The sequence below is a fragment of the Gorilla gorilla genome, chromosome 7 (assembly GCF_029281585.2).
Source record: "Gorilla gorilla gorilla isolate KB3781 chromosome 7, NHGRI_mGorGor1-v2.1_pri, whole genome shotgun sequence".
In the NCBI taxonomy this organism is placed as follows: domain Eukaryota; kingdom Metazoa; phylum Chordata; class Mammalia; order Primates; family Hominidae; genus Gorilla; species Gorilla gorilla.
This window is the reverse complement of record NC_073231.2, coordinates 71736717-71749503: the sequence shown is the minus strand read 5'-3', so window position 1 is coordinate 71749503 and position 12787 is coordinate 71736717. Positions and strand designations below refer to the sequence as shown.

General features: G+C 36.7%; 1 protein-coding gene across 1 annotated transcript; it reads left to right on the top strand.

Moving 5' to 3' along the window:
• The first annotated feature begins 364 nt into the window (after positions 1-364).
• PPDPFL (pancreatic progenitor cell differentiation and proliferation factor like) lies at positions 365-4281 on the top strand. The gene is made up of 5 exons (XM_004046994.4): positions 365-680; positions 985-1083; positions 2257-2334; positions 2432-2531; positions 3428-4281. The coding sequence occupies exons 2-5, from the start codon at positions 1029-1031 to the stop codon at positions 3438-3440; spliced, it is 246 nt and encodes an 81-aa protein (XP_004047042.1). The 5' UTR covers positions 365-680; positions 985-1028; the 3' UTR covers positions 3441-4281.
• The last annotated feature ends 8506 nt before the right edge of the window (positions 4282-12787 follow it).

The following is a 12787-nucleotide window of genomic DNA, read 5'->3' as shown; positions in this document are numbered from 1 at the left end:
TCCTGCTAGAATTTCTAACTCACTGTCCATCCGTCCATCAAGTTCCACTGACTCTGTCCCACTTTCAGGAAGACTTCAATGTTTCCTAGAGTGCTTTCTTGCTCCGCTTTGACCGTGGGACTCTGCCTTGCCTCACTGAAACTGTGGGCAGGTATGTTCAGTCTCCCCAGCCCGATAGCAGGCTGCTTGTGCATCCCACACGTGCCCAGCGTGGTGCTGCAGGTGGAGTGTGTGATTGTATCTAAGGCTGAGGAGACACTTGTGTATCGCCTCCCTCTCTGTAGTCACCAGCGGTTGTGATATTAAAGAGGCTGAGTCCAAAAGAGCATTGGGCCAAGTCCTTCCCTGCTGACTGCAGCCGAACTTGGCAGGCTGCTGCGTTCGGAGGGCCTTTGGCCGGCTGGAGGGCAGACGTGCAGACACAGTGCTTGCTTGCTGCCTCTGACTGGCTGTGTGCCCACCTCACTCCGAGTCACCCACAGCTCAGGTTCCAGCCAGCCTGGGGCTTCTAAATATAAGGTGTGCTCAGGGGTCCCCCATCACGGACCTACCTCTGGCCCTGCGTGGGTGGTGCAGCCTCTCTTCAATCCCTAAGAACTGGTTCTTTCAAAGCATGTATTTTCTGAAGAAACTTTAGAACCACGTTTATTTTAAAAGAACGAATTGGAGAAAACAAATCGGTGAGTGACTACCTCATGGCTGAGTTAACACTTCTCTGACCTTTAGGTCTGTTTTAGATGGAGTAAGTTCTGTGTATTGTGTATAGTTGGATGTATAGTTTTTCTTTTTCACCTAAATGTACTACTTAATTGCATCTTTTTATTGCAGTATATTTGGTTGAACTTTTGTGTAAACATTTAAATTCCTTTTATCATATATTTATTACATGGTAAATTATAATACTTTGTAACAGTCACGTGGAAAAAAGAAAAGGAAACTCCCTGTTATTCATATCAATGTCTCTTTTCTGTGTCGCTGTTTCAGATTGATGCTCACAGCTTCTTGGGTGCTTTCTCACGGGTAAAGCCATGGCATCCGTACCTTCCATTGGTTGCCTTCTAGCCAGAAATCAGTATTATCGAAGTAAGTTGCATCATCATAGAGACATCCCTAGATAATATGATTTGAGGTGATGTTTGTGGGATATTGTTAACACAGGTATCATGTTACCTTCAGAACTTAAGGGAGAAAACTATTGGTGACAATGAAGAAAGCAGGAGGCCTCAGGGACTTCTCTGATCCAGTGCTGACAGGCACTTCTTTGTTCTAGCTACGCTGTATCGATGAAGCCATTGACACTTAAAAATCAGTGAACATCGGCTTATGTTTCATTAGTACATTTTAATTTTATGTACCTTGCATTCTGTAAGATTCACTAAAAACTGATAATTTTACATAAATAAAGTATTATTAAATTCTTTAGAAAAGAAAAGATAACATGACTTTACTTCAAAAATTTTCTAATTTCCATCTTCTGCTATGGATAATAGGCCAACTTCTATCTGGCCAGTTTTATTTTTATTAATCTATCCATCTGTTCATATTCATGGCCAAATAGAAAATTGTAGCTTCTTAGAGAAGATTGAGAAATTTCATAAAATAAAATAAGCATTTCAGAACCAAATTAGTAGTTATTAAAAGTATCTATGGCAACAACACATAGAAAACTCTTCTTTCAAGGGTTGTTTGAAGTATAAGTGTTAGAGACAACTACTGATTTATTCATTTTACGAAAGTTTATGCTCATTTACTTGGTGTTATTTATCCACAGGAGTTACTTTTATATTCTGATCTTATAAGAGACATAGGTTTTAAATACAAGCCTAATAAGACAAAATGTTTGTTCTTTCCAAATAATTCCTTAATTTCTAGATTTGATGACTTCTGTAGAACTTTAAATATACATATATGTAATATTTCTAATGTAGTACAACAATATTTATTCTTGGTCTTGTTCTTTCTTAGTTTTTGAATCTGAAAACATTTATAATACATTTTAAATTCAACATTGATATCCAAGGAAAGAGTGAGTTTCCTGCCTTGGAAATGAGTATATCTTATCAGTAGAACATAGTATTTCTTAATATAGCAGCTTTCTATTGATCGGTAGTTTGATCAGTTTTTCAATTCATGAATTCACAAGCCAGGAATAAATGATTTCAAACCATGCTACTTGACAGTTTGTATATAAATGATGCGAATTTGCTTGTCTGGTTGCCAGTTATTTATTTGTTTAATATCATTTGTTTCCTATAGAGTCCAGTGTTTCTTCAGTTAGTTCTTTAACTAGCTCTGATTCTGTTAACTTCATAGATGACGACAAACCACAGCAAGGTACTTAGTTATTTCTTTCAGTGTCATCCTTATTATTTCTTTTTATTTTTAATCTCAAATTTGTTTGATAAGGAGTAACATGAATTTTATTTAATAGGGTTGCCTGAAGTGGCAGAATCCACCTGGTGGTTTAAATCGTTTTTCCATTCTGAACCTGTGCTTTCAAATGTGAGAATAAAAGATCTGTCTGCTACTGGGTGAGTTTTAGCCTTCTCTGATAAGGGCAGTTCTTACTTAGTGAATGAAATAATGCATATGGTATGTGTTATGCTACGCACTTAGGGTACACAGTTGTCTCTTGAGAGCAGTGAGCCTTGCCTATGAAGCGCACCTGAGGGATGAGGGTGGCACTAACACAGCTCCCTCCTTGCAGGTCGCTGTCAGGAAGATCATAGCACCCTTTCCAGTTGAATCACTCAGGAGTGATTGAAGTCATATGCCAAACTGTGTCATTGTTTGGCAGGGGATGGACTGAGAATCAGAGGAAAGGGTCTAAATTTGTTTTGCTCATACCTTCAGGAAAAGAATAACCATTGTCTAGTTGTTGTCTTAAATAACCTTAGGATAACACTGCTAATTTTGATTAGCTTCTGTGTGGTGCAAAATTACTAGACAGGTTGAATTGGGAGTTTGTGTGCAGTTGTTTTCAGACATTTTGAACTCAAACACATTGACTAGCACAGTTGTAATTTAATATATTTAAACTACTTATTTTGGATTTTAGACATTTGAATGCCTAGTAACTAAATGGAATAGAAAGAATCTATAATAAAGGGATTCATAGATGCCAATGTTGAAATATAGTGATTCTGATGAATTTTCTAAGACAAATTTAGAATCATTATTTAAAATTAGAATCATTATTTAAAGTATTTTTAAAAGCCAATGCAAGGTTAATTGTTGGAAAGATGTTTTCTTGACACTCTTTATCAAGTTTATTCATTTGAATTATCTGGAGAGTGTTTCATTTATTTATCCCTTCCTCTCTGACTACTATAAAGTCAACCCAGATTGCAGATGAGCACTTTGTAGCTGATCATCTTTGCACTGCCATTTGATGAACATGTTGGTAACGGTTGCCTGCCTTATGTAGCATGAACAGTTGATTCTGACAATCAAGATCCTCTGCCTGCTGCAGTGGTCCATACATGAATGGCTCCCCTTCAGCGCCCCAGCTATTCCAGGACTCTTCTCCATTGTAAGAAGACAAAAATGTGTCTGAGATCTCATTTATGAGACAAGATCACAGCAGCCACTGATATAACAAAAGTTTAGGCATTTTTCTCAACACAAAGACTATCGCTGGAAGTGGCACTTGCTACCTGGTGCATCTTTGAAAAGTGTGCCTTTAGAAACAAGACACCCTTTTAAAGTAATATGTCTTCAAATGTTGTGACTTACATAAAGTAGCTCTTTCATTACTTATATCATTTTTATTAAAAAAACTTAAGTTAGACTCTTTTTCTGTCTGTTGAGTGATTTATTTATTATGCCTTAAAACTGACTTGTCAGTGTTTCACATAATGGTTTAAAGGGCATTGAATTCAAAATTTTAGAAAATAATTGTAAAAATTCAATTTTTTAAAAGAATGAAGGTTGGAAATAGCATATGTATCATTAAGTATATTAGAGCTAATCAATTGGTCATTGTATAGACTTTAAAATTTATGACTTTAAATAATATTTAATAACATGGAAAATTATATTATGGCATTAAAAATTAGCATAATACACCATATATGGTACAATCGTAGTTGTATTAAAAAGTTACATATGCATAAAGATAGACTGGAAGGAACTGTACCAAAATGCTGACAGGGCTATTTCTGGAGATGGGATTATGGGCATTTTTCATTCTCTTTTTAATATATTTTTCCATATCTCCAAATTTTTCTAATATGACAAGTATTGTGCATAATTAGAAAATAATAAATGTTAATATAAAAAGGCACTGAAATTTTCTGCATAAGTATATTCCCTACATTGAGTAGAATAGCTCTCTCTTCTTTGAATATTGGGTAGATAATACTTAATAAGTTTCAATTGATAAGTTTCTGTGTATTGCTTGCAAGTAGTTTTCAGTATAAGATGTAAGACTTAGATATCAGGGATACTCACTCACTTAGAGGTAGACATCACTACAGTCATGGGGCCAATGCTGACTTAAAAATCCAGTGAAGCACACATAACCCTTAGTAGGATGGTCTTCCTGCCCAACCACATAACCATGACAGAGCATCCAGGCTGGCCACTGGCAGTGACAGATATTGCAGACAGATCATTTACCTGTTCCAAATGGGAAAGGCATTTCTTCAAGCTTGTGTCCCTTTATCATGTAGCTGTTAATGAAAGGACTCAAACATCCCTTTGATCCACATCACCGTCTACATGTGATGGTTTTCCTGGTGGCTGCCAGCATGAACACATTTTCTCTATTTCTAGAAGAGGATTAAATTTTAGGAGTATATATATATATATATTTACTTGATTTTGGTTCAAATTAAATCATAGTAATTAAAAATGGAGTTTTTTAAGTGAGAGAAAAATATTATGAAAAAAATGGTAAACTGTGGAAAGGTCCTGTTTCTACTTTAATATCATCAGCAAATTCTGTTTTTTCTTACCTACTTGATATATGTATGAACAGATTGCTTGTTTAGGTTACTTGATGAATTTTGCAAAATAGGTTAGCAAGTTGGCATTTATTTTGTTTACTGAGAAAAATACCATTTGTTAAATTACCTTATTTGGGAAGGCTTATGTATTTGTAAAAATTACAGCTTTTATATTAGTTTAGACTAGTGTTGCTCTTTCTGAAAGTTATTACTATTTAAAGTAATGGAATTTTACATAAAATTTTAAGTCAAAACTCTGAACATATATAGTAATTAAATATTTTAGAGTGGTTACACACACATATGTGAAGATAGATAGATGAAATAGATAGATAGATAGATATGTTAAAAAAAAGAAGAAATCTTTCCAGAAAGTAACATTAAATTGAACTCACAAAATGATTTAAAAATGGAAAGAATTTCTGCATACTATCCCAGAGTTTCTACAAAATTAAAATAATAGAAATAAATAAAAGGAACAAAATATCTTCTGGTTAATTCGAGATAATCTTTCTCGATGTATCAGAAGACATTTTTGCACTGCCTTTAAAAGGTACATCACAAATAGATCTCAGCATAATTTTGCTTTATTTTAGATAAAATATCTCCTGTCTGGCTCTGTTGCTTGTTGGGTAGACAATCAATAGTGAAGGCCAAGTGTGTTGGGGAGGTGACATCAATCCAGATGACTTGCAATGTGCTGTGAACATTCTAACCTGATATTACGAAATGTTATTTGACTGGACTTGGATGTCTGTATTAAATGCAGTAAGATTTTGATAATTTAGGCTCAGGTTCTATAAAACTGTGTGTTGGTATTCCGCTATGTTTTTTTGATATATGGTTTTGATCTCAGGTTTCAAGTTACTGATTTTATATTCTTTACAGATAAAACCACCAACAGCCCATCCCTCAATTCTCACTACCGTAAAGTTCTTGAGTTGGTGTTTAGGCCTTCTTGGTGCTTCATACAATATGTAGAATTTAAAGTTGTAGAAAACAAAACTGCAGGCTTCCATTTGGCTATTAAAGAAAGATGATAAACAAAATTATTTTAAAGAGTGAAAGTAATTGGCCAGGTTGAATTGAATAGGGCTAAAACTCTAACTCATAGAAATTCAAGAAGTGTAGCAAGTCATAATTTATTCAACCTCCCTATAAAATCTTCTAACCTAACACGTCAAAGCCAAGTTCATGATCTCTATACCTCACCATATCTCCTTGTAGTATCTTTGCTTTCAGATAATGATGGCAGCATTAATCAACTCAAGTAAGTAGCAAGTTGTCCTGTTTTCTTTCCTATCCAATCTAACATCAAGTCCTTTCAATTTTATATCTTTAATGTTTCTGGGATCTACTTACTTACTTTCTTTCCCAAGTGCACTACCTGAATTCAAATGTCCATCATTTGTCCCTGGGGTACTGCCATGACCTCGTAAGTGGTCCACTTACACTATTTTTATCTCTCTCCAGTCAACTGTCCTCTACAGAATAACCATAACCATCTTTAGAATTTACAACCTGATTATACTCCCCTGTGAACATTCACACACACACACACACCCTCCCACATTTGCACACACAGAAGACTCAATCGCTCCTAATAAATTAGGGGTAAAGTCACAGCTCACCAGTCCCAGCTCTGGTCCAGCCCCTGGTGACCCCTATGATCCATCCCTGCAGCCTGCTCCCCACAGCTTCCTGTGTTTCAGCTGCATCTGCCTTCCCGCAGTCTCTTATGTACATCATTTTTCCCTGTTGCCTCAGGGTCTTTCCATTTCCCTCAGCTTAGAATCTCCTCACTTAAGGTGTACTTATCTTTGAAACCGTAGCTCTAAAGTCATCTCCACTGAGAAACTTTCTGACCTCCCTGACTCAATTAGATGTTCCATTGTCCACTCAGCTAGTGCATGTCTCTCTCCTTCCCAGCACTGATCACAGATGTAATTTTACAATTGTTTGTGTACTTATTTGATTAATATAGGTTTCATCCATTACACTATAAACTACAAGAAGGTAAGATCAAGGGTCATGTCTGCTTTCCTGAACATTGTGTACCCCGCCTCTGACATGCAATAAATATTTGCAAAGGAAGGGCAATAGTTCTTTAGCCAGGACTGGTCACAACCTCAAGAAGCATTACTTTTCAGCGGGAAGGAGGAAACACTAAATCAATAAAGAATTGAAGAAAATGTTTTCTAATAGTGATACGTGCTGTAAAGGAAATGAAGTGTTTTGTGGGAGAGTGATGAGATAGGGTGGAGGTAGAGGGAGGGCAACTTTGATTGGTGAAGTTAGGAAAGGACTCAGTGAGAAGCTGGCTTTGGGGGTGGAGTCCTGAAAGAGGAGAAATGACCAGTTTTGTGAGAAGTTCTCTAGGCAGAGAAAATAGCCAGTGGGGCTTGCTATGCTCTGCATTGTGTATATCGTCTCTCGTTACACTGCTGTCAAGAGGCAATGGCTTTGGAAGAATTTTGCATTTTCCATGTGGAGGTCAAATTGTCAACAGCTTTTGTTTCCAACTACACCCACACTGAGAAATGGCAGGGTATGGGGACTATGCCCTTTCTTCTTCAAGTCCCTCAGGGTGATCTATAAATTGTCCCCAATAACACTGCACAGTGGCATGCATACAAAGTAATCCAAGTCCAGTGGGGCATGCGCTCAGGTGTCTCTAGTCCTTGAAATAATTCTCTAAACTAACAAGGTAAGTTCTACCCTATCATTTCCTTTCTACCCCTCACACCAAGTGAGTAAGTGCATTGCTATTAAAGGGTTGTCTCTAGTTTCTTTTTGACAAACTTTATTTCTAGAAAAATTTTATATCAAAGGACTAGAAAAAAGAGAGAGCTACACTATCACCTTCCTTACACAATAATGTAGAAAGAATGTATTTCGGTTCCGGGGTCTGAAAAGTTTTCTCCATTATAGTCAAATCACTTGGTTCTCAAAAGGCTAAGAAAAAAGCTTATGATGTGTTTCTAGTACATCTTCAAACAACTTTTACTCAGCTTTTAAATACCTTTTAATTAAATTCATTATAACCAAATATTTATTTCATTTATTCAGAAAAAAACATATTTCTGTTATAGTTTTATCTGACTAAGAGGGTTAGACCATACAAGTTTTGCTTCATTATTTTTAGTTAGGTGTATTGGAGTTTGTTTGCCTCCAAATTATAAACCCCAAATATATTAAATCCTTTGCATTCTAGTAATTATTTGATTAACAGCCAAATGAAATTTAAGCTTAATGAATATTTTATCCTTTTCTCATGCTTAGCAGAGGTTTTTGAATTAATGAAAGAAGTTATTGGAACGATGATTTGTATGTCAATACACTACAAAGGTTAGTGTTCTAAAATTCTTTTTCAGGGAAGAATGACTAACATTTTATTTTCAAATAAACTACCTTTGAAAATATCTGTTCAATCTTAAGAAGCATATTTAGAGAGCTGCTTATCTTCAGATTTCAAGCTAAATTTCACCATGAAAAAGGAAGACAGATAAAACTCGTAAACTCATCATTTTACTTTGTTCTTTTTTATCCCAGATGGATTTCACATATCCACTTATCTTCTGTTAACCACTGCTGATACAGCTTAATATTCTGGAAGAAGACTGTATTGTTTTCTCTCTATTGTGCAAAAGACATCCTTTTACCTTGTTATGTTTGACTGGTGTTCATGGCAGTCCCTGAGTTAGGAGCATATTTGAGTCTGATGGTGAATGTAAGATCTCAATTGGTCCTGAATTCTGGACTCTACAGGAGTAAGGTTTTGAATTGAAAGCGAGGTAGGCCTCATTTAAAGGAGCAGTGTAGGACTGGAATAAGAAATGGGATCTGTGGAGGTGAATTAACTACTCTTACACATATTTAAAAGTTTAACAAATCTGTAACTGGCCTATTAATTCCAAATCAATGAACAAGTATTTTCTTTCTGGAAACATTTTTTAAACACTATTCCATATGCTTTCCTTTTTCAAAATTCTAGAACATGTTAAATTTCAGAGAGTCAAATCGCTCTCCAGCTAATCATTCTAATTAGTTATTCATAGCATTTGGGTGAAGCATACCTCATATTTCTTCAGATAGCAATAATGACTTCTCTAATGTTAAATAGTTAAAACATAGTAAGGCAGCGAGAAAGGCTAGAAGTGTATTACAGCAGTGTAAAACTCCATAAGCACCTTGTTTGCTGTCCAAACAAGCAGCAATTTATTTTGGCAAATCTGCAGCCTTTAAATTCTCACAATTTGATGTGTCTAAGACTCGTGTGGGGAGTTTGAGAAAGTGCAGATAGCAGGGCTTCCTCTCCAGAAATCCCGCACCCATAGTCCTGAGTTGAGGGCTAGGAATCTCATTCTTCAATGAGAGCTTCTGGAGATTTGTTTCCGGTACAGAGAATAACGTTTCTTTACACTGCCTATGGGCAAAACTGCCACTGTCCCTCTGCCCAAAGTCTGGGAACAAGCTGCTTCTGTTAAGCTATGGTGGTAATTTTGGTGTGGAAAAATGCACAATGACCTGGGAGAGCAAGTGAGTGATTCTGGAAACAAAAATCATGTAAAATAGTGAGGTTATTTCAAATCAGGAAGGGTTAGAAGTTAAATATACATAAGCAATCAAGTTCACACATTGTAGGAAAAGTTGGAGTTCAGAAAGACTATCAAGTTTTGTAGGTAGTTTTCTTTCACATCCTTAAATGTTAATAATTACAGACAGCTGTTAATTTTAAATTAAAATGTCCTTTTTTTTAGGTCACAATTCATTCATAACTTCCATTAGAGATAAATGCAATCTTAAAAATGATTTTTTTCAATTTATCTCCATTCATATAAAATGTATATTGTGTTTATGCTTACCTGATAATAATGTATATTTTCTTCTGTCATTCTGCAGTGTCATCATGGCTTTGAAAATGAACACAGAAGGCCTAAGAAACACATTCAAAAATAGAATAATATGGGCCATCACGTGTATCACACTTATAATCCCAGTATGCTGGGAGGTGGAGGTGGGAGGATCACTGTAGCTTGAGGAGTTTGAGATGAGACCAGCCTGGGCAACGTAGAGAAATGTCATCTCTGTAAAAAATACAAAAAAGAAATCAGCCAGGTTTGGTGGCAACTGTGGTCCCAACTACTTGAGAGGGTGAGGCCAGGTGTAGAGGCTGCAGTGAGCTAGATAACACCATTGCACTTTAGTTCAGCCTGGGTGACAAAGCAAGACCCTATCTCAAAAGAAGGAAGGGAAGGGAAGGGAAGGGGAGAGGAGGGGAGGGGAGAAGAAAGAAAGAAAGAAAGAAAGAAAGAAAGAAAGAAAGAAAGGAAGGAAGGAAGGAAGGAAGGAGAAAAGAAAGAAAAAGAAAGAGAGAGAAGGAAGGGAGGAAAGGAAAGCATTACATGATTGGAGAAAGGAGATGTGTGCTGATGTCCCAGGGGGCTGTCTGTTTTATTTATGCAATGATGATTTCTTGCCTATCTCCCATGTGCCAGATTCTCAGCTGGATTCCAGTCTCATCATACTCTCATTTCACAGGAGTGTCAGGACAGGGAACATTCCACCTGGGACTCCAGGGAAGGCAGGTAATCTCACTTGCTCTCCTGGAAAGAAAGAGCCAGCAGAGGAGGCGGGGGATACAGGGGCAGGGGGGTGGTGGTGAAAGTCTGCTAAATGCCTGCTAAAGAAGTTTGCGTGTTATAGAAAGGTAGAAGGGAAGAACAACTAGTATGCTGATGTTAACAATTGCTGCTGGGGCTTTAAACTTTAAGAAAATTCAACAGAAGAAATATTTAAAGCAGCCTTAAAGAATGAATAAGGAAAAGCTTATATATTTGTGATCTTTATTACTGCACATATCATACTAATATATTTTATATTTTAAGAACAAACAATCTTTTTTATAAAGAATTTGGATTGTTTTGCATTCCTCCAGATAGTAAAATGTCTAAGTCACACACACCACGCTCATCTAAGGGCTTCCAAAAATGGAATCAGCTTTAGCAACAGTTTTGGGAAGTGATCTGTAAAGCATTTGCTTTTTATTTTGGAAAGTGTTCACACAAAGCTTTCAGATTAATAACAATCACCATTATTTACTTTGTTATTTCAATGAGTAATTGTTGCAGTGTACTCTAGTCCACACTATATTATAATCACAAGCTCCATTCAGTCTTACTTTTAATAAAAGTTTTTAAATTATCGAAAACTAAAATGTTTGTAGAATTTCAAAGTGACTCATTCATACTAAGCATTCTACACATGAGAGGTCCTGTTTTTATTAGTCAAGATTATGTGCTGGGCCAGGCGTAGTGGCTCACGTCTGTAATCCTAGCACTTTGGGAGGCTGAAGCGGTTGGATCACTTGGGGTCAGGAGTTCAAGACCAGCCTGGCCAATATGGTGAAACCCCATCTCTACTAAAAATACAAAAATTAGCCAGGTGTAGTGGCATGCGCTTGTAATACCAGTTACTCAGGAGGCTGACGCAGGAGAATCGCTTGAACCCAGGAGGCAGAGGTTGCAGTAAGCTGAGATTGCACACCACTGCACTGCAGCCTAGGTGTCTCAAAAAAAAAAAAAAAAAAAAAAAAAAGATTCTGTGTTGGCCTGGAATCCCCTGACTGCTTGTGAGGAATTAGAAGGTCCCTTTACTGGGTCAGGGATGAGAAGGATAAGAGTGTGTGTGTCTCTAGGTGAGCAATGACAACACGTGATATTAGAATGAAGTTTCCTCCTAACTGGAACTCATGATCAAGGACTGACTGGTTATTCTTAAATGTGTACAAGTATACTACAATACTAAGTGTATAACACTGTTCTAGGCACCTAGGATACATCAGGGGATGAAACAGGATTCTTGCCTATCAGGAGTTTCTAAGAATTCGAAAGTGTGGCACACTTTATAAAGCAGTCACAGCTTTTTGTAAAATAATAATTTATGTAGAATAAATACTATGTGCATATAGTATACATAGTATACATTTCAACTGAAACAAAAAAGAGTAGTTTAAAAAGCATGTCTCTCCTTCTGTTTTAACTCCCCAAATCCAGTTCCTAGTCTCTGAAGCAACAATTGTTTTAAGATTTTCATGTGTACTTGAAAGAATATTTCAGACACTTTACAAAATTATTTGGTTGGTACACAAGTCATTGCAGTTTTTGCCATTAAAAGTAATGACTTGTGCACCAACATAGTACAAAAGATAGTCACTGGGAGGATATGGAGAAACTGGGTCACTGGTTTATTGCTGGTCAGAGTGTAAAATTTTACAGACACTTTGGAAAATGGTTTGTCAGTTTCCTATAAAATTAAACACGCAATTACCTTAAGACTCAGCAACTGCAACGGAGCGTCTATTCTAGAAAAATGAAAAATCAGGTTCACACAAAAACACATACACCGATGCTCTTAGCAGGTTTATTCATAAACCAACTTAGCCTAGTTGGAAATATATCGTTCAATGAGTGAATGATTAGATAAACTGGGATACATATAGTCTGATGGAATGCTACTCAGCAATAGGAAGGAATGAACTATTGATACACATGACAACATGGATGAATGCCCAGGAAATCACAAGTGAAAAACCCAATCACAAAAGGTTACATAATGTATGACTCCATTTGTATGTAATTCTCAAAATGACAAATTACAGAGATGGAATCAGATTAGTGGTCACTGGTGGCTGGGGTGCTACGTGAGGGTTGTGGTGTGACTATGGGGGTGGCTGGAAGCAGGTCTTTGTGGATATGGAATAGTCTTGTGCTCCTGATGGTGAACGCTGGTTAGTGAATCTACACATGCTGTAAATGACAGCTGTAAACGCGCATTCC

Bases quoted from the DNA above. Each gene is read 5' to 3' on its own strand.
- PPDPFL (XM_004046994.4), top strand. From the start codon at position 1,029: ATGGCATCCGTACCTTCCATTGGTTGCCTTCTAGCCAGAAATCAGTAT. The intron at 1,084-2,256 runs GTAAGTTGCATC...TGTTTCCTATAG, and splicing joins CAGAAATCAGTATTATCGAA to AGTCCAGTGTTTCTTCAGTT. The intron at 2,335-2,431 runs GTACTTAGTTAT...TTTATTTAATAG, and splicing joins TGACGACAAACCACAGCAAG to GGTTGCCTGAAGTGGCAGAA.